Source organism: Corvus kubaryi, unplaced genomic scaffold, assembly GCF_017639235.1.
Source record: "Corvus kubaryi isolate FWS band 111438036 unplaced genomic scaffold, C.kubaryi_AGA036_p1.0 117, whole genome shotgun sequence".
NCBI lineage: Eukaryota > Metazoa > Chordata > Aves > Passeriformes > Corvidae > Corvus > Corvus kubaryi.
In genome coordinates this window covers 51583-74220 of record NW_024580654.1, presented here as the reverse complement: position 1 = coordinate 74220, position 22638 = coordinate 51583, and the positions used below count along the sequence as shown (strand labels likewise).

General features: G+C 53.1%; 2 protein-coding genes across 4 annotated transcripts in view; both read right to left on the bottom strand.

Annotated features, from left to right (window-relative positions):
- Positions 1–267: 267 nt before the first annotated feature.
- LOC121661569 lies at positions 268–9980 on the bottom strand. Of its 3 annotated transcripts, XM_042022118.1 has the most exons (21): positions 8800–9980; positions 8264–8325; positions 7981–8112; positions 7763–7842; positions 7498–7615; positions 7116–7205; positions 6554–6658; positions 6256–6421; positions 5616–5710; positions 5039–5188; positions 4055–4203; positions 3585–3729; positions 3333–3470; positions 2954–3130; positions 2524–2679; positions 1987–2088; positions 1604–1706; positions 1312–1371; positions 1073–1230; positions 628–789; positions 268–493 (listed from the first exon to the last, which is right to left on the bottom strand). In XM_042022118.1, exons 1-19 carry the CDS (start codon positions 8915–8917, stop codon positions 1091–1093), a joined length of 2286 nt encoding a protein of 761 aa, XP_041878052.1. In that variant the 5' UTR covers positions 8918–9980; the 3' UTR covers positions 268–493; positions 628–789; positions 1073–1090. The 3 variants fall into 3 exon arrangements, with proteins under 3 accessions (XP_041878052.1, XP_041877888.1, XP_041877965.1); XM_042021954.1 differs by having other exon boundaries at positions 7498–7842; XM_042022031.1 differs by lacking the exon at positions 7116–7205 and having other exon boundaries at positions 7498–7842.
- Positions 9981–13146: 3166 nt separating this feature from the next.
- Positions 13147–22638, bottom strand: part of LOC121661446 (butyrophilin-like protein 9) — a 51347-nt gene continuing 41855 nt past the window's right edge. The window contains exons 3-5 of the mRNA XM_042021671.1: positions 16080–16178; positions 14423–14764; positions 13147–13271 (exon numbers count right to left, since the gene is read on the bottom strand). Of these exons, the coding sequence (XP_041877605.1) occupies positions 13162–13271; positions 14423–14764; positions 16080–16140 (513 nt within the window). The 5' untranslated portion in view covers positions 16141–16178 and the 3' untranslated portion in view covers positions 13147–13161. The remainder of the gene's footprint in view (positions 13272–14422; positions 14765–16079; positions 16179–22638) is intronic.

Here is a 22638-nt window from a genome sequence, read left to right as displayed (position 1 = left end):
ACATTTCCCACCCACAATTCTCACTTTTCCTCCCAAGTCTGCTAGCTTTAACATAATTGCTTCCATATTGCTTCAAAAATGCTGCAATATACTCATAGATAGAGCTGTGTGCTGCAGTCATTATCATTTCTGTAATCGATTTCAAGACATTGTTTCTTTTATTTGAAAAGCTCATCTATATATATAGCTAATATATATAATATCTATTCATAATATAAAGAATTTATATACATGACATAATAGATATAATTTCTATATTTTATTTACTCATAATTTTCATATATTAGATATAGTTATCAAATATATAATTTATAGATATGTTTTACTTATATAAATTATATCTAGAAGGTAATTAACTTTCTAGAACTATATACAGTTTGGACAGGTCTGTGGCTGGGCTTGGATCCAGGCACACCGAGTCCTCTCGCAGGATTTTAGGCAGGCGGGTCTGAGCGCCCAGGATCCTTCTCTCTGGCCCGCAGTAGTTCAAGTTCTGTGACAGAAGCAGAGCCCACATGAGCCCCGTGTCTGCACAGAAGGGGCCATCGCAAGGCCCAGGAAGACGAGCAGATGCATCGGGGCGATGCGGCCGTGCGCAGGGATGCAGCCCACCACAGCTTCTCTTACCTTTCTGCTGACAGATGAACTTGAAGTGGGCGCAGAGAGCATCCAGAGCCATAAAGTGGTCTCTTCTCTCTTGAGCGACTTGAATGGATGTGCCAGCAGCTTCCCCAGGCCTGGGATCTGGATCTCTCCACAGGCAGCACCTCGGTCCTCATTTTGACCAGGCTGGAGGAGGCAGGCAGAAGAGCAGAAGGGCTGAGGGCCAGCAGCTGAGCCATTTGGCAGGAGCCAGGAGGGGACTGGCCATGACCCTGGGCTTATTCTAGACCACCTCACGCCATGCTCAGGGGCTGGGGGGAATGGGTCCCTCCTGGTCAGGGCAATGGCAGAGTCAGCAGTCATGGAAATGCCGGCTTGCTCTTTGAGAAGGACCTTAGAAAGCCAGGGCATCCTTTCCACACCTGATCATTCAGCAGGTGTTTGAGTTTGTGTCCCTGCCAAGCCTTACATCAAGGTCCCTCTCTGCTCAGAGGCACCAGCAGCACAGTGCACGCAGGGAGAATCCTGATCTTCGCTGCTTCCTTGGAGACGTCAGGACCTGGCTGGTCTGAGCTGCCAGGGAATGGATGGCAGGATCCTTGTCTCCTGCTTTCAGTATGTCAAGTTCTATGACAGAAAGAGAGCCCAGATGAGCCCCCGTGTGCGCAGAGACGCCTCAGCTCCCCCGAGCCCGGGCTCCCCACTCACCCCAGAGCACCTCAGCCACGGTGTCCTCACTCTGCTCTGTCAGGTGCCGCGCAGCCAGCCCTGGGCACAGAGCTCCGTCAGCCCCTGCTCCCCAGTGTGCTCCCAGCAGCGTGGCCCCTGGCCCTGCCTGCCCCCCTCAGCAGCCCGGGGGTGGCACTGGCAAGGTGGCCACCAAAGCCACCTGTGTTGGCAGGGGGGGCACAGGGAGGCCGAGGCCCTGCCCGTGTCAGCCCCAGGGCTGGGGGGACGGGGCCAGGCTGCCCAAAGAGGGACCCTGGGGGCTGGGACTCACCAATGAACCTGAGGGCCGCCTCTCGCATGGGGGCCTGAGGGCTCCGCAGGTAGCGCTGGCTGTCCAACACAAACTGTTCGGCCCTGCTGCTGTCCTTGGCCAACTGCAGGGAGCACAAGGCTGTGGGCATTACTCAGAGGGCCCCAGCTGGTCAGATCAGCCCCTCCTGCCAGCACCCCCATGGCTCAGAGCCCTCCCTCATGCTGGGGGAAGGAAGGGAACATGGGCCTAGAGGAGACTCCTGTTCCCGAGACAGGAGCAAGGCTGCAGCTCCAGGCTGGGCGCTCTGGGCCACAACAGCCCTGGGGAATCCCAGCTGCAGAGCTCACAGCTCCAGCACGGTGTTTTGGGCAGCCCTCGTCCAGCCTGGGTCTCGTCCTCACCAAGCACTTGCCCATCCTCCACGTCTGCTCCGCCTGTGCCAGCTGCTTGAGCTCTTTCCACTTGAGGAGCTTTGCTACAGCCAGAATGGCTTCTGCAGACGCCTGTGGGACAGAAGCTGGGAGGTGGCACCAGAGCCTGCCTGTGGAAGGAGCCCTGGGCTTTGTTCCTGGGGTGACCGCGCCCTTAGGAAGCTGGGACATGCCCTCGCCAAAGTGCCCAGGGGTCTCCTGGGGACAGGCCTGGGCAGCAGGGATTGAGGTGCAAAGCCCTGCAGGGACACCTGTGGGGACAGCTGAGAAGCCTTTGGGGACACACGTGTCCAGGCCTCGGTGGTGCTGGGCTGCTGCCGAGCCCTGCTGGAGCAGGCAGGGCAGAGATGGAAATGGCCGTGCCAGCTTGTCTGGCCCTGCTGGCGCTGGTTCCCAGGGGCTGTGCTGGGGGAACGCTGCCCGCTGCCAGCAGCCCTTGCCCTGATGCTCGGGACCCCCCCAGGGGGTGTCAGCCACGCCTCTCTTGGTCAGCCTGGACATGGGTACCTTGGCCACGCTGGGGGCCTCGTCACTCATGTGAAGGAAGAGTTGGACCAGGGCTTTCCAGGCATATTTCTTCATCACTGCCTTGTCCTTCCAGTCTGTTTTGCCCAGCAGGTCTCTGAAGAGGCGGATGGAGTGCTCCCGCACAAAGTCTTCCTCCTGGTAGGAAGGAGGAAAGGAGAGCTCCACACACAGCGGCTCCCTGCCCGTGGCCAGGAGGGGCTGAGCTGAGGTGCCTGAGGTGAGGGGCGATGCTGCGGGCTCACAGCCCAGAGCGGGCAGGATCAGCGCTGGGCTGCAAGGCCCAGAATCCATCCCAGGGGAGCCCAGAGAGCGGGGCCTGCTCCCAGTGCTACTTGCAGGGCTGGGCTGCAGGGCAGCTGTCATTGCCCAGGGCCCTGCTGCGGGGCTCAGGCTCCCACATCAGCCTTACCGCGTCAAAGAGGTGCCAGAGCTTCGGAACCACTTTCACAGCCATGGTGCTGGCCTCTACCTCCTTCAGGTGCCCCAGCACATTTCGGACAATGTCCATGACCATCACTGAAACGTCCCCAGACCGATGCCACAGGAATTTCAGCAACTCGGACAGGAGGCCCTTCATTTTTCTTGCCTGTATGAAATACAGTTTCCATTCCACGAGAACTTCTGTGCCTGGTCAGCTCCCCAGGCAGCCTCAAGGCCATCCCATGGCAGGCAGGGCGTTTGGAGCAGTCACCCCAGCACCTGACTCGCAGCCCAGGCCAAGCCACCACCTTCCCCGAGGCCTCAGAGTCCAGGTGCCACATGTCTGCCCCTGAGAGCAGCCTGCTCACCGTCTTGGCTCTCTCCGACAGTGTCAAAAGGGCCCTGAGCACCAGAGAGACCATTTCTATTATTGGACACCTCAGAAGATTCAGGTCTTTGTACAGTAGACCCAGTTCCTGTTCTTGTACATCATCAGAGGCCAGCATCTGGAAGGAAGCGGCAGAGAGCCCGGGCAGAGCTGTCAGGGCTGTCCTGGCTCAGCTCCCGCTTCCCACTGGCAGCGGAGGGCAAGGGCACATGGGCTTTTCCTGATGACTCACAGCCAAGAAAGCCAGGCAGGACTTCTCCTGCTGTGTGAAGATGTCCTTATGCTGGTCCTGCAGTTGGATGTGCAACTCCCTCAAAACCTTCTCCAGAGTCCGACGCACAGAGAACATGGCCTTCCACAGATGATAGACTTCATCGCTGCAAGGCAGAGCGCTGTCAGCAGGGCTGCCTTGGCCACTGCAGTGTGGCCTGCGCCAGCCCTGCAGGACTTGGGGTGCGCAGGGGCCCAGCCTGGGCAGGTGGACATGGCTGACGGGGTGTTCCCGGTGGGACTGGGAGCAGCGTGCTGGCTCTGGGCTGGCCCAGCCAGCTTTGGCTGCTGTGGGCCTGGGCTGAGCATGGTGGGATGGAGGGCCCCGCTTGCTTTGGGGGGTGCTGCAGTGTTCTTGTGTCTGGCAGCCAGAGAGTCTCGGGGTCCTTCTCCCCCCAGGGAACAAGCCCTCCAGGCAGTCAGGGCCAGTACCAGGATATTGGCGCGACCTCCACAGCTGTTGTGACGACTCGCCGAGGCCACTTACTGGCCATCAGGACAAGCAGCATGGGAAAGCTGTGAGCAGTTGCTGCATTTGTTTCATCACAGTACTCAAAGATGTGTCTCACAATTTTTGGCACCTGGAGGGAAGACAGGTGAGGGTGGTGCTGTCACTGCAGTGCAGCCTTGTCCTGGCCTGTCCTTCCCATCCCTCAGTCAGGACTTAAAGAACACAGATAACTTGTCTCAAAGCACTGCCAAAGAAGGAAGTTCGCAGAAGATGAGCCACCCCAGCAGGCGCAGATGGCAAACAGGAAGGCGTTAATTCCAGCCCTGAATGGAGGTTTGGAATTAGCACACTGGACAAAATGGCACTTTGCAGACTGTGGGAAAAGCACAGACAGCAACAACAGCAAGATGCCACGTCTGGTGAGACACAGCTGGGTAAACTGTCTGGATAAAAATTCCCACTGTGGCAAAAGGAAGCAACTGCTTACACACAGGCCAACCCAAGTTGTGCCAACAGCACAGATGCCTTGAGGATACCTGCACCTCGGACAGATAAAAGAGGTACCTCGAGGACACTTGGGGATCCCCAATGAAGAAGATCAAAAGAAGGGCCAGGGGGACACTGCAGGGACCCATGTGCAGGTGACGATCTTTCTATGTAATGCATGTGTGTGTGTGTGTCTCTCCCTCTTTCTCATTCCTCCTCTCTATGTCCCATTTACTCTTAAATGAAATCCGTACTGTTGGTGTTGGCATATGGTCTTGTTTGCACCTTAATTTTGGCCGAGGAATTTTTAAATGACCAGATCCTACCATTATTTGGGTGTCAGAAGTGGGATCCTAACACCCTCTCCGCTGCTTCAAGGTGGTTTTGGGCACCCCCCAATCCTGGCTTTGGGAGGGAGGAAGGGAGGCAGGAACCTGACAGGGCTCAAGGGCGGAGCAATCCAGCCACAGGCCACTTACATCCATCAGCCACAGCTGAGGGGATTCCATGGCCACCTCCAGAAACTCCATTGGCACTTTCTTGTCCAGGAGGCTGGAGCATCCCAGTATCTCAATGGCCGCAAGGACGATGCCCGTCCTCTCAGCTGGCCTGAGGTATCTGCCAAAGGCCTGTGGCAGGAAGGAAGGGAGTGGAGGCCAGTGCCAGCCAGTGCCCAAAGGGTTCTGCTCGGCTGGGCAGCACGAGCAGCCCTGGCCAGAGGTGCCGGGCAGTGCTGGCGGCAGTGGCCGCAGGAAAGCTGGCAGCAGTGCCCACAGTCCCTATGCAGGGGAGGATGAGGAGGGCCCCATGACAGGGAGGAGGGCTGGGCTCTCAGGCATGGGGCACGGGCCCTACAGAGAGCCAGGGCTCGCTGGTGGCCAGCAGGGCTGGAGCTGCTGCTGCTGCTGCTGCTGGGACACCGCAGTGTTCCCTGCTCGGGGACAGCGGGAAGCCTCTCGCCAGGGACAGCCCCGCTGATTCTGCGCCCCTTTCTGCACACCAATCCCCTGCTGATGCCACGGATGAGAGAGCCCAGCAAGGGGGAGGGCTGGTCACCTGAACTCTCCAGGTGCTGGGCGTATCCAGCAGGGAGGTGATCTCAGATTGCCAGTATGCTGGGAGCTGGGCACGAACCGCTGGCGGTGTGGCACCTAAAGAGAGGGAAAACACCAATGTGTGGCTGAGACACAGCCGCTGTGCCAGCAGCCGACCCAACCCTGGCAAGCGTCGGGATGCAGGAATGGCTTGGGAGCAGTCGGTCACGGGAGGAGGTGGTGGGCACTGGTGGAAAGGGGGAGCTGCCTCCAGTGTCCGTACCCAGTGAAGCTGGCCTGGGAAGCTCCGAGCCCCTGGAGCTCCGCATGCAGCTCCCAGTTACACCGTGGCTGCAGTACTGCTCAGGGGGAAGGGCTTGCGGGGCTGGAGGGTGGCAGGGCAGGACACGAGCTCTCCAGGGGACATGGGGAAGGGGCGGATTGGGGCTGAGTCCTGTGTGGAGGAGCAGCTCGGCTACACGGGAGCATCAAGAGCCTGGCAGAGAGCGAGGGGCAGGAGCAGAGGTGACAGCAGCTCTGGGGACATGGTGCCACCTGCACCAAGCACAACAAGGAGCCTTCGCAAGACCCAGGAAGACAAGCAGCTGTATCTGGGCATGTGGCGGTGCACGGGGGATGCCGCCCACCACAGCTTCTCTTACATTTCTGCTCAGAGAGGAACGTCAAGAGGAAGCAGAGAATATCCAGTGCCATCAAGCTGGTTTCTTCTTTCCTGAATAACTTGAAAAACAGATGGCCCAGCAGCTTCCCGAGGACTGGGATCCGGACGTGTCTGCTGGCAGCACCGCTGTCCTCAGTTTGGCCAGCCTGGGGGAGGCAGGCAGAAGAGCAGAAGGTCTGAGGGTGGGCAGCTGAGGCCTTGCAGGCACCTTGGAGTTGTGGCTGTGCCAGGGCACAGGGATGGGGAGATGGCCTGGCAGGGGGGTGGCCAGTCCTTACCTGCACAGTGGAGGAGTCGGCCAGCAAATGGCTCAGCAGCCTGATCCTGCCCATGACCCTCTCCTGCACAGCCACGGTGTCATAAAGGCAGTAGTGCAGCAGAACCTGGGAAGAGAGAAGCTGCAGGTGAGCCCCGTGAGCAGACGCCCACTCCAGCAGCAGCAGTGGCAGGGCCACACTCATGAGACACACTTGCACCGTCCCTCCAGACTTCCTGTGCCCTCAGGCAGAGCTTTCAGGGGGGATCCTGGGGGCCCTGGGGGCCCTGGCAGGCCTGGCCCAAAGGCCCCAGGCAAAGCTGGTGGGCAGCAAGGAAGGCAGGGGCTGCCCTCTGCTCCTTGTGCTCCAGCAGCGCCTGGGGCCAGCCTCTGCTTCCCTGGGCCAGCTGGGCAGCCTCCCCGCAGTGCGCTCTTGCCTGCACAGCACCGGGGGAATGTCCTGGTTCTGGCCGGGACAGGGTTCATTTGGCAGGAGCCAGGACAAGACTGGACACAAGCCCGGGCTCCTTCCCCTCCTAAGTGAGGAACAGTCCTTTGAGCCCCACTCTGTGCACAGGCCAGACCTCCAAGATGTCCTGCAGCATCTTGCTGGTTTTGGAGGCAGGAGAGCTGAACACCATCACCTCCAGCATGGTGTCCATGGCATGCAGGGTCTGCAAGGACGACAGAGAGCAGTGGCTGTGATTCTGCTGTCCCTCCCACTCCCAGGAGACTGAGCTGAAGTGCCAGTGTGACGGGAGGGACACAGGAGCAGGCCGTGTGCTGGGGGGCAGAGCAGCCGGCATTGCCGGAGGTGGCTGGAGCCTGGCAAGGCATGAAGGGATGAGGGTAGGAAAGCGAAGCTGAGACCGTGGCCTGCCTTGGATCTTTGGTCCTTAGGCAGCACGGGGTGGTCGGGAGCAGCCTGGGCAGACTGGATGCTCCTCCAGTTCACCCAGCACTTACCTGAGAATACAGAGACGCTTCCCGGCTCCACATTTCTCCGCTTGGAGGAAGGAAAAAGATGCTGTCGAAGCAGAGTCTTAAGAGTTTTCTTCTGTTCTTCAGCACCGTCCCCAGCGTGCTGCAAAGAGAGAGGGGCCCAGCTGGCCACTGGTGCTGGGAGCAGTGTCTCAAGGTCTCCTGCAGCACTGGGGCTGGGCTTCCAGGAGGGATGGGCAGGTGGGCACAGAGTGCTGGGCAGGGGTCTGCAGGTGTGATGGGCCGGTACCTCAGTCCGGCAATAGCGAGCATGGCCAGCCGCCGCACCTCCGTGCAAATCTCGTACTTGGGCTCCAATTGCAGCAGCACCTGCAGAGCACAGCTGGGCTGCAACCTGGCAGCTGCCAGCACCCAGAGCCACCAGAGCCTTGCCCTGCCCACGCACTGCCCTCGCCGGCTGCTGAGGCTCCTTGCTCCCTTCCCCCAGAGCACTGGGTGCTCCCTCACCTGGATCTTCGCTCCCAGCTTGTATTTGTGGCAGAAAACATCCAGGTCCTGGGGAGAGTCAGAGTCCTTGGCAGCTCTGCACAGAGTACATATGCTGTCGAGGAACTTGAGCTTCAGATCCTCATCCTGGAGCTGGAGGACAGAGACAACAGGGCAGCATGAAGCGAGGACACCCCTCCAGTAGGACCAGAGCCCTTAGGGTGCAGTGCCCTGTGGGAGCAGCTGCTCTGCAGAGCCAGCACCCCTGGCCGGGCACAGCCGCTGTCCAGCAGGCCGTGGGTACCTGGTCGGGGCTGCTGGCAAAGGCCTGGATGAAGTCCATGGCTTCCTGTCCATACACAGCATCTAATGGAGAGGGAGAGAAGAGAGAGCTGAAGAGGGTGTGGTGAGAGGAGATAGCAGAGGAAGGAGATCTTCCCTCTGCCCAGCCTCTGCCTGCTCCCCTGGCACAGCCTTCCTGTGCAGCTCCCGACTAGAGGATGCCCATCAGAGGAGCTGCCCTGCTGGAGCACACCATGGCAGGGCAATGCCCAGTGCCCCGGGCTGAGGAGCGCTCTGGCAGACGAGAGGGACACGTCCAGCATCCCACAGCACCACTGCCTCTTGCCAGCCACTGACCCTCGCTGCCCACGCCCCAGAGCAGCAGCTGGGGCCCCCTCTGCTCTCCCCCTCCTCGGCACAGGCTGTGCCGGGGCTGGTGTCCGGCCCCGAGCAGCTCTGGCACTCCGGCATCACTCCCACCCCTGTGATCCCCATCTGCCCGTGTGCCGGGGAAACCTGATCCCAGCCCTGCCCAGTCCCACAGGGCCCCTCACTCACTGGGCTGCAATGGCTGCACCGTGGTCACCTCGGCGGGCTCCGCTGCAGAGCTGCTCTCCTGAGGAGCCACATTCTCTGCCCAGGCCACCCTGGGCCGTCTTGGGGGTCTCTTCTCCATTCTACTGAATAGAGAAATGAGATGAGTGCAGGCAAGGGAGAAGGTTTGGTTTAATACCTTACTCCCTGCTGCAGGGCAAGACGTGGGCTAAAACCAGCGGGCTTCTCGCCAGCTGTGTGCTCCCGTCCTGTCCCGTCGCTGTCCTGCCGGACACTGCAGGCTGGGCGCTGGTTCCACGTCAACAAACCCTTCCAGCTGTTGCTAGGGGCAGGTGGCGGGTCACAGGGGGCCCTTTGTGACACCCCAGTTCCCCCACTATGGTGCTCCCACTGAAACACTCCAAATCATGCACTGCTCCCTTCTCGCACTCCCCCTCCCCTTTCCCCTGCAGCAGGATGGAGAGGAGAACTGCAGGCTAAAAAGTGAAAGGTCACAGGTTGAGTTATGAACAATTGACTAAAACCAGCAATGAAAGAAAGCAAGAGCCCTGAGCTGCCAAACCTTATGGATAACAAAGGAGAGCAAGGCCTGTGATGACAGTGAGGGGGATGGGCCCGGAGACACACAGCATGAGTGGATGCATCCAGAGGAAAAGCAAGACTTGTGGGCAGTAAATATGATGGGAGAAGAGGGCTGGACCAGGAGGAGAGAAAACAGTGGGAAATGTAAGGGAAAAAGGGCGTGAAACATGAGGGGAAAAGGGTCTGGAAATGTGAGGTAAAAAATGGGAAACATGAGGGGAAAAAAGGGTGGGAAATGGGAGAGGAAAACTTGGCAGGAAATGTGAGGGTAAAACTGGCGGGGAATATGAGGGGAGGAAAGAGCAGGAAACATGAGGGGAAATAATGGTAGGAAAGGTAGGGGAAAAAAAGGTTGGGAAAAGTGAGGGGAAAAGAGATAATGGTGGGACAAATGACATGAGCCCAGCTGTCCTATGTTTGGAGTCCTGATCGGATGTAGCAGCTCGCCCTGTGTTACTGCACCATGAATAAATGGCTTTGTGGAACAAGACATCTGAGACTGCCATGGCAAACCTGGGGTTGATGCAGTGAGGAAACCTGGTTTGACTGTGTGAGTGGGGGCTGTGGGGACTCAAGTTGGGATGCGTGGAGTGTGGAGGGATTCCTTGTGGAATACAGGATACCCCAGGAGAGCTTGGGCATCCCAGGGCTGTTGCAGAAGTACCCCTGACAGGGCCTCAGGCTGAAAACAGGCTCGCAAGGCACCTGCTAGCTGGCAGCCTTGAACAGCCTTGGGAAAAGGTATACACTGGTCAGCTCCCCTGCTGCTTAGAGGCTTTCTCATGGGAAAGGGGCGTGAACTTTGGAAAAAAGTATAACTTGGTGTAACCGAATAATAAAAGGGGAGCACAATGCTCAAATCGTATCGGTGTTCGTATCGTGACTCTGGCTGGATTCCCCTGCTCCTGGGACTCCGCCCCCCCCGCTACAGTGGAGTCACTGGAGCCGCTGCTGTGAATATGCTCCAGTCCCAGCAGTCAATATCTGTGGCCTTGGGAGTTCTCCCAGAGAGGCTCTGCAATGTCACACTGGATTGTTCCTTAACACTGCCATGGCCACAGCAAGTCCTTGTGATGCCTTAGGTTTTAACTTCTATGTTTTTCAAGTCCTGTACTGCCTAGTGTGTAACTCTGAAGTTTCTTGTAGCTTAATTTCTGCTCTCTCATGCTAGGTAGACATAACAAAGTCTCTCCAGGCCTTCTCTCCAAGGACTCCTAGACTGTCCTAGGTCGAAAATGTGTAAACCAACATCTTAAGAGGGGGGTGAGCTTGAGGAAATTACATAATTAACTGAAGTTTTAATTGGAGAATTAACCCTGATATTCAAATCGGCCAATCTTATAAAAGTGTTAAGAACTAGTGACTCATCATCCAGCTTGGGGTCCATTTTGAGAGTAGCCGCTGGCTCCCCAGGGTGTACTTTTGAAGGCCTTTCAAATAAATGCCTATCTTTATTCGCTTATTCTAGTCTAGTCTCTGTTTTTAGGTGGCCTCTCAAGGCATCACTTGCACCATTGCTTTGGGTGGTTCCCTCTTTGCCCACTCCCCTCAGAATTTGTTCCTGTCCCAGTTATCAGCTCCTGTTGTGCCTTTGCCACCCCGCTGGAAATCTCCGTGTCCAATCGTGTGTTCCTGGAAGTCCAGCTGCTCTCCCCATGCAGTTCTCGGGTGGTGCCAGCACGCAGAGGCTTCGCTTGTGCGCTGTTGGCTCTGGCGGTCCACACCACTGACCCTGACCTGGAGAATCCAAAGCCGTGTCACATTCCTATCACCTTGCTTCCCACGGAAGGGAACAGCCTCTTGGCCAGAACTTATGGGAGGAAACGGACTACAGTGGGGCGATGGAAAATCCTAAGAGTTTTATTCTTGCCAAGGGATTTCAGTAACAGTGAGAAGGCAGAAAGGCGGCTGGGCTGAGCAGGGCTCTCGTGTGGGAGATGAGGCAGAAGAGGAAGGTACGTGGCCAAGGGCAGTGAGGTTGGGGAATGCAGGAGGGACATGGAGATGCTGCTGGAGTTGACTGTGTGGGTGGGGCGTGGCGTGGCTGGAGTGGACGTGGTGTGAGAATGGGCGCGGCCTCTCTCTGTCGCCTGCCATGGCGGTGTGGCGCAGGTCCTCCCCCCCGGTAGGCGGCGCTACCCATCCTGCCCGGCGCGCTGCTGCCCCCCCAGGGGAGGGAGCGGAGGAGCCGCGGTAAAATGTCCGCAGGGAGCGGGCAGGGTCAGGGGATTGGGGTGGTTTTGGGGGGCATTGGGGGAGCCTGGTACGTCCAGGGGGGTTCTGAGGGGGAGCTTGGCGTGGGGAGCTGGAGAAGGGGGAGTTTGGGGTGGGAACAGCAGGATTTGCTGGGGTTTGGGGGACAGGAGAGGGCGGGAGGAGAGAAATTTTGGACTTGGGGTAGAAATGGAGGATTTGGGGTACAGGGAGGGGATTGGAGCGGGAACATGGGATTTGGAGTGGGAATGGGGATTTTGGGGTGAGAAGGGAGGATTTGGGGCATGGGGAGGAATTTGGGGGAATTGGAGGGATTTGGGGGTTTTAGGACAAGAGGTGGGATTTGGCATGGAAATCAGGGATTTTGGGGTATAGGAGGGGATTTGGGTGCAAGGAGAGAAGGTGTGGGGTAAAAGAGGAAATCTGAGGTGGGGCCAGGGGAATTTTGGACAGGTATGGCAGATTTGGGTTGGGAATGGGGGGATTTGGGATGCAGGGAGGAGAATTTGGGGTGAGATTTGGGGCAGGAATTTGGGGAAAAACAAGAATTTGGGTCTAGAGAGGGATTTGGGGTTAAAAAGATGGATTTGGGGTAGAAGGGGAATTTGGGGTGGCATCAGGGGATTTGGGGTGGAATGAGGAATTTTAGTGTGAGAAGGGGAAATTTGGGGCGCAGGTGAGGAAAGGGCAGTCAATAGCTAACTCATGTAAGCAGAGTTAACTATTGGGAGACAGCAAATGTTAGTTCAGACAGCAGATGTTAATTACAAAACCTAAGAAACCAAATTCACCCTAATCTTGTCAAGACAGAGGGGACAAGGATTATCCCAGAGACTGCTGAATCATTCCTCAAAGGACTACTCATGCCCAGGGAGAAAGGTGAAAAGTGCACTGTGAGGATGACTACTGGCCTTCATCAGAGAGACCCCCGAGGAAGAAGAGGAGCCTTCCTCAGCGCGACCACCAGGACACGCAGCGCATGCATGACCCATATGCTAATGATACTAATGACTTCTGAGAAATAATTTGTATAACCACGCCTGTCCCAAGGAAAGTGATGAATATTCATAATTTAACCCTTAATACTGTGTTGTAGGGAGCACCGGTGTGTGTGTTTGGAGGAGCGATCCCCACACACCCAGCGTGCCGAATAAATCAAATACCCACTTCTCTGTCTCTGAAGTGTCTCCTGGCCCGGTTTTGGCACGATTCATCGGGAACAAGGGAGATGAATTTCCCTGCAGGAGACCTCTCTGGTTGTCCCTACGATGGGAGGGTCTGTAGATGCAGGACTCTTCAATGCTCCCATCTGCTGCAGGGATGCACCTTCCCCAGCACAGCCCAGCTGCCGCCTGAGTATCTTCTGGTGCCAACTGATACTTTCCCAGTGCGACACTTCCAGAATACCTTAAAATCTGCTTATTGTCCATTATCATGTTAGGCTTCTGATTCTGGACAGGCAGATCAAAACAGCATTCTACAGCTCTCTCTCGTTGGTGAAAATGATGCCATCCCACACTCCCCTATTCCCCCACCACACACACACTGTTCTCTTAGACACTTCTAATCTCATTTTTCAGAATCTTCAAGGGGAAACAGTAGCCATCCCTGTGATCTGCAGCCAAGCTCTAGGCCTTGCCCTTGGGAGCCCTGAATTTCAATGAACACTTCCCCAGTACCTTAAAGGCAAGAGAGTTTGTTAGTGGGAGAAGTCTCCCTGAAAGTAGCTCTTCCTTGGATTCACAGCTCTTGCTTAACTCAGAGTTTTCTGCCAGTTTCTGTCAGTCCTTCACACAACCTTTCCAATGGTCTTTCTGCCATCCCACACTCCATCTGCCATAAATGCCAAATTTCCTTTGGCTGAAAAAGAGCTACAGTTTGGGATGGGTTTGCCTCTCAGTTCCCCACTATTTCATGAAACAGGCAGGGAGAAGGTTTGCTGTTTATATTCCTCTTTCAGTATGAATATGTAGGAGCCTGGAAGTATTCAAGGCCAGGCTGGACAGGGCTTTGAACAACCTGGTCTAGTGGGTGGCATCCCTGTCTATACAGAGAGGGTTGGAACGAGGTGATCTTTAAGGTCTCTTCCAGCCTAAACCATTCTATGATTCTGTCATTCTGTGCTCATTTTTGATCAGTGAATCCAGGCTGACCAGCTCCACCTGGCTTTATCAATACCTGCACACAAACGGTGCCCACTGTCCAGCTGGGGAGAACTGGCAGCCCAGATCATCTCAGCCCAGATGAGAAGTCACAGCAGGGAGGGCCCCATTCCCCTCAGTCCCACGGCCAGGGATGCTGAGCACTTGGAGGTTTCGCCAGCCCCACACGGGTCAGAACAGGGCTCAGGCTGGGCAAGGAGCATCCAGAGCATCTCTTGGCACAGGAACTCCCCCCAGGCTGTTTGCAGCTTTTCCAAGCTGTTCCTGCCTGCTCCATTTCACCACACAATGCAACTGCCTTTCAATGTGCAGTCCAGGCTGGGTCTCCCGGAACATTCCGGTTTAGGGCTCCTTCCTTGCCTAAAACTACCCAGGCTGCCATGACCTTCCTGGGGCTGGTGACATCACCAGTTCCTGGGCTCCCTCCCGGGTGGTGGTACATGGTTTGAATTTTCTTGGCTCCTTACAGACCATTCAGTGACTCAGAAATAAAGTGTGACAGGGATCAAAAGGCAGCTGCCATGTGGCCCACGGGCTGCTGGGAGTGGGGAGGTGATGTGTTGGGTCATATGAGAGGGCATCAGCTGGGGGACAGTGACCTTTCAGAGAGCTCTTTTCCCTCTGTAAGAGCTTTCCCCCTTCCCCACCCAACCCAGAAAGTCTCCAACCTGCAATGCTGAGCTTGGTGGATGTATCAGTGCTCCAGTCCCTGGATATCACAGTGCAACTGTACATTCCTTCATCTGCTGGCTGGACGTTCTTCAGTGTCAGGGACACGTTCCCAGTGGCAAATCCATCTCCTGGCACTGATGTCCGCCTGAGGTATTTCTGCATTGGTTCACCCCCAAAATGCCTGTATGTGTAGATGTCCTCTGTGTGCCCATCTGTGATTTTTATCCAGTGCACTTGGGGGTTGTCCAGTGGCTTTGTGGAAGAGATGGTGCAAGGAAGGATTGTATCCTGGCCAACAATTCCAACTACTTTCTCAGGAGAGGTGACCTTGAAATGTTCTGTGGAAACCAAACTTGAGTGAGCATCTGGCTGAAATCAATCAGAAAATGTACTGGTGTGAAGGGCACAGAAAACTGGGACAAATAATGGGGAAGAATTGAAAGTTGCAAATATTCACTAATGTCCTTGGACCATTCTGTTCATACACCTTAAGGCCATGAGACATTAGATCTTCAGAGAAAAAAGCCAAACAATGAGAACAAATAAAATCCAAAGAGATCTTTAGGGGGATTTGTCAGTTTTGCAGAAAAATCCTAGAGCGTATACTTGACAACGTGATGAAAAGGGTAACACCTTTTCCTCAGTTTTTATAAGAGATAAATTGATTTTGCTTTGAGGCATTCACTCTTTTGATGCCTTGAGAGGCCTCCTAGAAACAGAGACTAGACAGGAGTAAGGGAATAAAAGTAGGTATTTATTTGAAAGGCCTTCAAAGGTACCCCCTGGGGAGCCAGAGGCTATTGCCAAGATGGACCCCAAGATGGACGACAGCTCACAAGTTTTTCACACTTTTATAGGTTTGGTTCATTTGCATATTAGGGTTAATTCTCCAATTAAAGCTTCAGTTTAATGATGTAATTCCCCTCAGCTTGCCCCCCTTTAGAGGGTTTTTGGTTTATACTTTTTGGGCCTAGGATGGTCTGGGTGTCCTTGGAAAGCAGGCCCGGAGAGGCTTTGTTATGTCTACCCAGCATGAGAGAGCAGAAATTAACAGGCTACAAGAAACTTCAGAGTTACACAATAAGCTGTACAGTGATTTGAAAAATATAAAAGTTAAAACCTAAGGCATCACTTTCACTTTCTCCTTTTCTTCTTTTCTCTGAGGCAAAATGGTAATTGGGGAAATTGGAAACCTAAAATATTAGAGGACAGGGAGAAACCAGGATGATACACGTTGTACAGGATGGGTTTATTTGAAAGAAAAGTAAAAAATAAAAAGTATAAAAGCATGTCCAGAGCCATTCCATGGAGCTTCCCAGCTGTCCCTGCCCCTTTGCAGCCCTGTGCCACCAGCAGCGGGGCAGCTGTGCCAATGCCAACTGCCCACGCAGGCAGGGAAATGCTCCTGGCACTGGGGAGGGCTGGACAGGGCAGAGCTGCCTTGGCTTAGGGCTTCCCCAGCTCCACCAAGGGAGAGAAACTCCAGCTGCAAAGGGCTGGATTCCCCAAGAGCAGAGGGGCAGGGCAGCTCTGGCTCTTGTGGAGTTCAAATCAGGGCTGCTCAGGAGACCATGGCCCTCAGCTCCTGCACTTCTGATCATCTGCAGGCTGGAATCCCCCAGAAAGGAGCAGAACAGCTCCTGGAAGCGTTACCTGAGACAGGGATGGCCAGAAGCAGGGCCAGAGCCAACAGGAGCCATCTCCTCTGCTCCATCCCTGCAGTCCCCGGGGTGGGATGATCCCGCAGCTGACCTGGAACAGGCACAGAAGGGAAGTGAGCAAAGAAGGGAAATCCTGTCCCAAAGCCCTCTGATCTCTCTCACCTGGCACCTGGCACCAGCTGTGACTTCTGAAGGTGCCAAGTGCTCAAAAGTTTGAGTTCAGACCTCAAGAAAACTTGTGCCTTTCCAGAGATCTCAGTTACCCCTGCAGATACAGGGAGCTTCTCTCAGTCCAACGTGCTCCCAGGATGTTGTGACAGGGGATGCAAGAGACGAAAATTCAACCCAGACCACACTGCCTGCTCTTAAAATTAACAGACACCTTGAATCACCGATTACACTAGGTCGGAAAATACCTTTAGATCATCTAGTCCAGCTTGTGACCTAACATTACATTGTCAGCTAAACTATAGCACTGAGTGCCTCATCCAGTCTTTGTTTTTAACACCTCCAGGGACAGTGATTCAACCACCTCCCTGAACAGCCCATTCCAATGCTGAACCACTCTTTCAGTGATGAATTTTTTTCTAATATGTAGCCTAAACTTCCCCTAGTACAGCTTGAGGACTCCAGACTTGAGGCTGTGACCTCTCATCCTGTCACTGGTTGCCTGGAGAAGACAACAACCCCCACCTGGCTACAACCACCTTTCAGGTAGTTGTAGAGAGTGATAAGGTTCCCCCTGAGCCTCCTCTTCTCCAGTGAATTAACACACCAGTTTAAATGTCTGGTCTCAGTTGCTCAAGTCTCTCTGTCCATGCTCTGAGATGGGGGAAGAGGAGGAAGAAACTGTTTTCGCTGTCCCCTGCCTATGTCTGGGGGAAGGAGACTCAATGGCACTTGCTGTCCTGAAATTACAGCTCCCTGGGAACCATCAGGCTGCAGTGACAGTGCATCAGCTCAGCACAAACCTGAAACCATTTAGGGAACTGCAGCAGGGTCAGCTTTGCGGCACTACACTACAGATCCTGCCCTTCTCTGGCTCTGGCTTCCTCTGCATTTTGACATTTCCAGGATGTCTCTGACTGCCCTTATCTCAGTCCCCATAGCAACACTTCTGGTGTGATATCTTTATTACTGTATTGCGGTATTAGCGTTTAATATTCCATGTTTCTTGAGCAGCAAGGAAGGTGGGGCATCCTGATGACATCCAAGCAGGAGTCAACCACCCAGCACTGAAGTGTCTGGATACTTCCCTACTTCCCAGAGAAGGTCCCATAACATCTCACAGCTACCTCTGAATCGAGTAAATTGGATGCTGTTGAAACAAGCGTGGTGGTGGATCAAGGCAGACATCAGTATTCCTTGTTCTGGATCAATTCGTGTCCTGGGAAGACACCTGCCATGTTTGGCCACTGGGGAAGCACAATTGGAGCTACAGGGGAAGTGTTTAATTCACTGGGTTTTATTCACAAATTCTCCCTCTTCACCTGCTAAGGAGACACAGGAACTCCTGGAGGGATTTCATCCAATTCACCACAGGCCACCACAATGGGGATTTGTCTCCACTCTGATCTCCACAGCACAGGCTTTCTCCTCTGAGCTGGTTGTTCTGAGCTGTATTTATGGCACATGGAGGTAAAAGAGCACTGTGAGGTCTCTGGCCTGGTTTTGGCTGGGATATGTGGATACAAAAATGCTGTTAGCAAGGATTTTGTTGCTATTTTCTAAGTCCATGAGAGACTTTTCTCTCTCACAGAAGAGGTAGCAGAGTTATGTAAACAACCAAACACCTGCAGCCTTGAAAAGTCTTGTTTACAGTATAGTAGGAAAATATTTTGACAATGGATGTTTTAGGATTTTAGCCAATCACCCCCAAGGGGTGGCTGATCCTTTGTCCAATTAGACTATGAAGAAAAAGGTCTATAAAAGAGTTAATAAAATAATTAAATGAATCAATCTTGCTGCACAATTCCTGCCTGCTGGATCTTCTCTCCTCCTCCCTACGGCTGCAGGACACGGTGATATACCCTAGGGTTGCAGTAATAGGGATAGAGTTAATTTTTTTCCTTGTGGCTGGTCCAGGGTTGTTTTTTTTCTTCTTTATTTTTTTTTTTCTTTTGATTCAGGATGAGAACAATGTTGATAATACACCGATGTTTCAGTTGTTGCTCAGCTGTGCTCACCCCAAGTCAAGGAGTTTTCAGTGTCTCTTGCTCTGCCAGTGCAGAGCTGCACAAGAAACCAGGAGGGAGCGGGGCCAGGACAGGTGACCTGAACTGGCCAGAGGGATATTCAAGACCACAGAAAGTCATGGTCAGTATAGAAACTGTGGTGAATTGGCAGGAAGGAGGCTGATCACTGCTCAGGGACAGGCTGGGCATCAGGTGGTGAACAACTGCATTAGGCATCTGTTGGGTTTCATTCCCTTCCTCTTCCTCTTCCTCTTCCTCTCCCTCTCCCTCTCCCTCTCCCTCTCCCTCTCCCTCTCCTTCTCACGTTCCCTCTCTTCTTTCCATTACAGTTGTTCTTATTGTTCTTATAATTATTTTTTAAAAATTTGTTTCAATTCTTAAGCTGTTCTTATCTCAACCAACAGCATTCTTTCCAATTCTCCTCTCCACCCAGACGGTGCTGGAGGCCAGGGAGTGAGTGAGCTGCTGTGTGGTACTTAGTGGCCATCGGGGGTTAAACCATGAGAGTCTCACATCATTCAAGAAGCCAAAGGTCTTGGGGTGAGATGGCCACAAACTCAGATCCACTGAACACATCACCCACGTGTCCATAAACTACACAGGGAGCTCAGGGCACTGAATGTCAAACTGCAGCTGGCACTGAACTTTGGAATTTGTCATGTTAGATTCTGCTGCTTCTGCTGTCCAGGGGTTTTCATGGGCACTAAATTTGTGCTTTTCAGGCAGTTATAAATCCATATGAAATCTTGTAGGAGGCATTAATTTGGACAGCTAATATGGGAGACAGGTTAATCTTAATTAGAGACGAGAGGGCTGCTCTTTAGTCACTTAAAAAGAGCTCTCAGGGGCTGTCTCAGATATTATTAGGGTTGAGATATTAAACCAGACATTTGGGGAGGGGCAGATACGACACAGGACTTATAGAAACCTGTTCGCCGCTGGATGAGCAGCTGGAGGCTTAGAAAAGGAAAATATCACAAGACAGGAACATCTGACCCAGGAATTCCAGCCAGAACATGCTGAGACCTTACGCACCTTGTTCAGCAACACTGAAACTTCTTCTGACAAATGTCATGGTCTTTTTTCATCCAACTTTTACAAAATGTTATCCAAGCAGGGCCCAAAAGAAACCTTGCTGTCTTACAAGTCATCAGTTCCTACTTCAGAAACCAAACCCACATTCCCAAACAAGCTGAAAGCTTTCCAAAAGAAGACGTGACAAAAGGCCTAAAAAATCCAACACACCAAGGCAGAGTTTCTCCCTCCTCTGAAGCTTCATGTTCAGCACTGCTAAACAGATGCACTGGGACACAGTTTAACTGAGGGGAATAATTGGTGTTATGCCAGAAGGGGAGAAAATGGAGTTGAGTTGACATTGACTCTGCAGCACCTCTGAGATCTGCAAAGATCACTGAACTCCCTGGAATCATGAGATGAATGATTTAATTGATAAACAAAGATGATGCATGATGACATGAGGTTTGGTGCTTAGGAACTGACAGCTTTAATCTTTCAAGGTACTAATCAGGAAATTTTTAAGCTTATTAATATTTCTGCAGGGGCTACTGACCCCTGGGTGCTCTGGGAATCATCATCATCCTGAGTTACCATAAAATCAAGGCAGTTTCACACTATTGCAGCTTCCAACAGGAAAGAGTTCCAAGTGGCCAGACTTGGAACCAGCCTTGCTCTCTGAGAAGGAAGTTCCAGCATTATCATCAGCCCTGCTTTGCCTCAAGGCCCTGCCCCAAGGGGGTCCCTGGGCCCAAAAGCCCTTTCCAGAGGGGGAATTTTGCCCTTCTCTCCTGCTCTGCAGCCTCCCCTTCCAAGCTGTACCAGGACAGCACAGCCAGCTTTGGACACCAAAGTCGGCAGAGCCATTCTTGGGGAAACAAAACACCAGACCCAGAGGGCCAGCCCATATGTCAGCATGATCATTCCCCATCACTTTTAGTTCCTCTCTGAGCCTGTCAAGGTTTAACCGTCACCAGCAGACAAACCCCATGCAGCCACTCTCTTGCTTCCCCACCAGCAGGATTAGGAAGAGAATTGGACAGGTAAAAGCTAAAAAACTTGTGAGTTGAGAAAACAACAGTTTATTAGGGAAAAGCAAAAGCCAAGAACACAAGCAAAAGAAACCCAAGGAATTAATTCTCTACTTCCCATAGGCAGGTGGATGTTCCATCACCTCCAGGACACCAGGGTTTCATCAAACAAAATGGTGACCTGGGAAGACAAACACCATCACTCAAATGCCCAGCCCTTGTTCCTTCCGTTTATCAGGCTGAACAAAGACACCGGATCATGTGTCTGGCAGCTCTTGTGCTTTATGGCACACTCACCTTAATTACCCCAGAAATGATCTCACAGTTTAGACTGGAAAAGTGTTGGCTAACAAACCCTTACACTTTATAATACACTTCTCAAGACAAGCCCTCAATTTTTACAGTACACTTCAATCAGCTCCCACAGAAAACTTCTCAAAGGTTCTGGCTCATGAGCCACAACACACTTCCACAAGTTCCCACTCCCATGGCAAACTTTGGTACAGAGTGTGGGGTAGAATGTTATGGCAGCTGGTGTGGGGTCAGTAGCTCTGACCGAGGAAGCTGTGACCGGTCCAGAGAGATGGTCCTGAAGAGATCGTCTTCCCGAGGCCCGGTGTCTTCCCTCGGCTGCTAGCTGGAGGGCCCGTGCAGAAGCTGTCAGCTCTTCAGTGACTGTCAGCTCGTGATTTCAGCTCAGCTCTGTAGGGCAGCCTCCAGGCCAGAGCAGGGAGAGAGAGATGAGAGGCCCGTATAGCTGTTCTGCACGAGGCAGCTTTATTAGTCCAGCGAAGGGGAGGCCAGGGACAAACATCTCTCCGTCTCGCAGGGGCAGAGGGCCAGATTTATAGGGATACAGGGGGTGGGTATCAGAGGGTGAGGGCCAATGGGTTACAAAGGATCTGCAAAGGGTCTCCCAGAGGATTCTGGGTTTGTCTTCTTCTCACCGTAACTGAAAGTAGCTCCCTTTCCAAGGGAGTCTTGCTGGGAGATTGAGCACTCTCCTATCTCAGCAGACATCCCTCCGGGGATGATGGGGTGTTGGGGAGGATGAAAGTTTGGTAAGAAAGTTTCACAGGTATGTAGGCTTGCCAGAAAGATCTCTGAATGTAGAAACTGGGGATGAGGTAGAAATGAAAGCAAGTTTTGATATAGAATAAAAGATGTTTTGCTGAAACAGTGACCACTGAATAACTGAGAAGGCAAAGGTGGGAGATGAGTTGGAAGGAGACTTTTAGGAGTAGGACAAAGGTATGTGACTACAAACAAAGACATGTTTTTCACCAAGTAAGTAAGACTCAAGAAGAGCATAAATAAATAGAGAACATGTCTTTACCAAAAAGAGAGATATGGCAGGCAAACAAGAAATGTTGATGTAGCAAGAAGAAGAAAGGTCTGAGAATTTCCCATTGTAAGCTTAAATTGTAACTTACTTATTCTTGTGATTGGATAATAATGACCATAATATGGTGATGGTAGTAGCTATGATAGGCTATAGGCAAATGTAAAGGTATTGTGTGTGGTGCCTATTGGTTGTTATGTGTTAAGATACTCTGCAAAGAAAAGTATAAAATGCTTTGTAACTTGAACAGAAAGTGGCTTCAGGTATGCCCACAGCTGGAGCTGGCAGCTGTAGGGCTGGCACTGGATACCCACTCCCTGAACTGCTGTAACTTCGCCTATGCAATAAACAGCTTTCAAGAGAGCCGCCTGAACTCCAGACATCCTTTGTGAAACTTTCTCCTATAAATTGGCGCTCAGCGTTTTAGAGGGGCAAAAAGGGATTTTTTTTCTGCATATAGGAGACTTCTCGGTAAACGTGTAGTCGGTCGCTGAAACCAAGTGACCTGAGCAGCTGCAAACGAGACGCTTGAAAGGAAAGCGTGTGCAGCTGCTAAGGAGAAGAGATGCCTGAAAGGAAGGCGTGTGGAGGCTGGACGGGCGCTGCGACGGGTCAGAGCCTGGACTGGACCTCGACGACAGACACCTGCCGCGACGGGCCGGCAAAGGTGAGCACCGAGTAATCCAGTCATGGGTCAGCATGTGTCTGCCCTACAGAAGGATGTCTATCAGCACCTAAAACCTCTAATTAAGTCCAGTCCAACTAAATTGGCAAAAAAAGAACTGAGAGATCTCATAGCATGGACTGTGACCCATGTCCCAATCGCTGACTCTAAAGCAGTCTACACCAGAGACTTTTGGGACTCAGTGGGAATCAAATTATTTAATGCCATATCACGCTGGGACAAGAGAACCGCAAAACTCATCCCGGTTTGTGCAGCGTGAGTGGAAATACTCGCTGCGGGGGGGG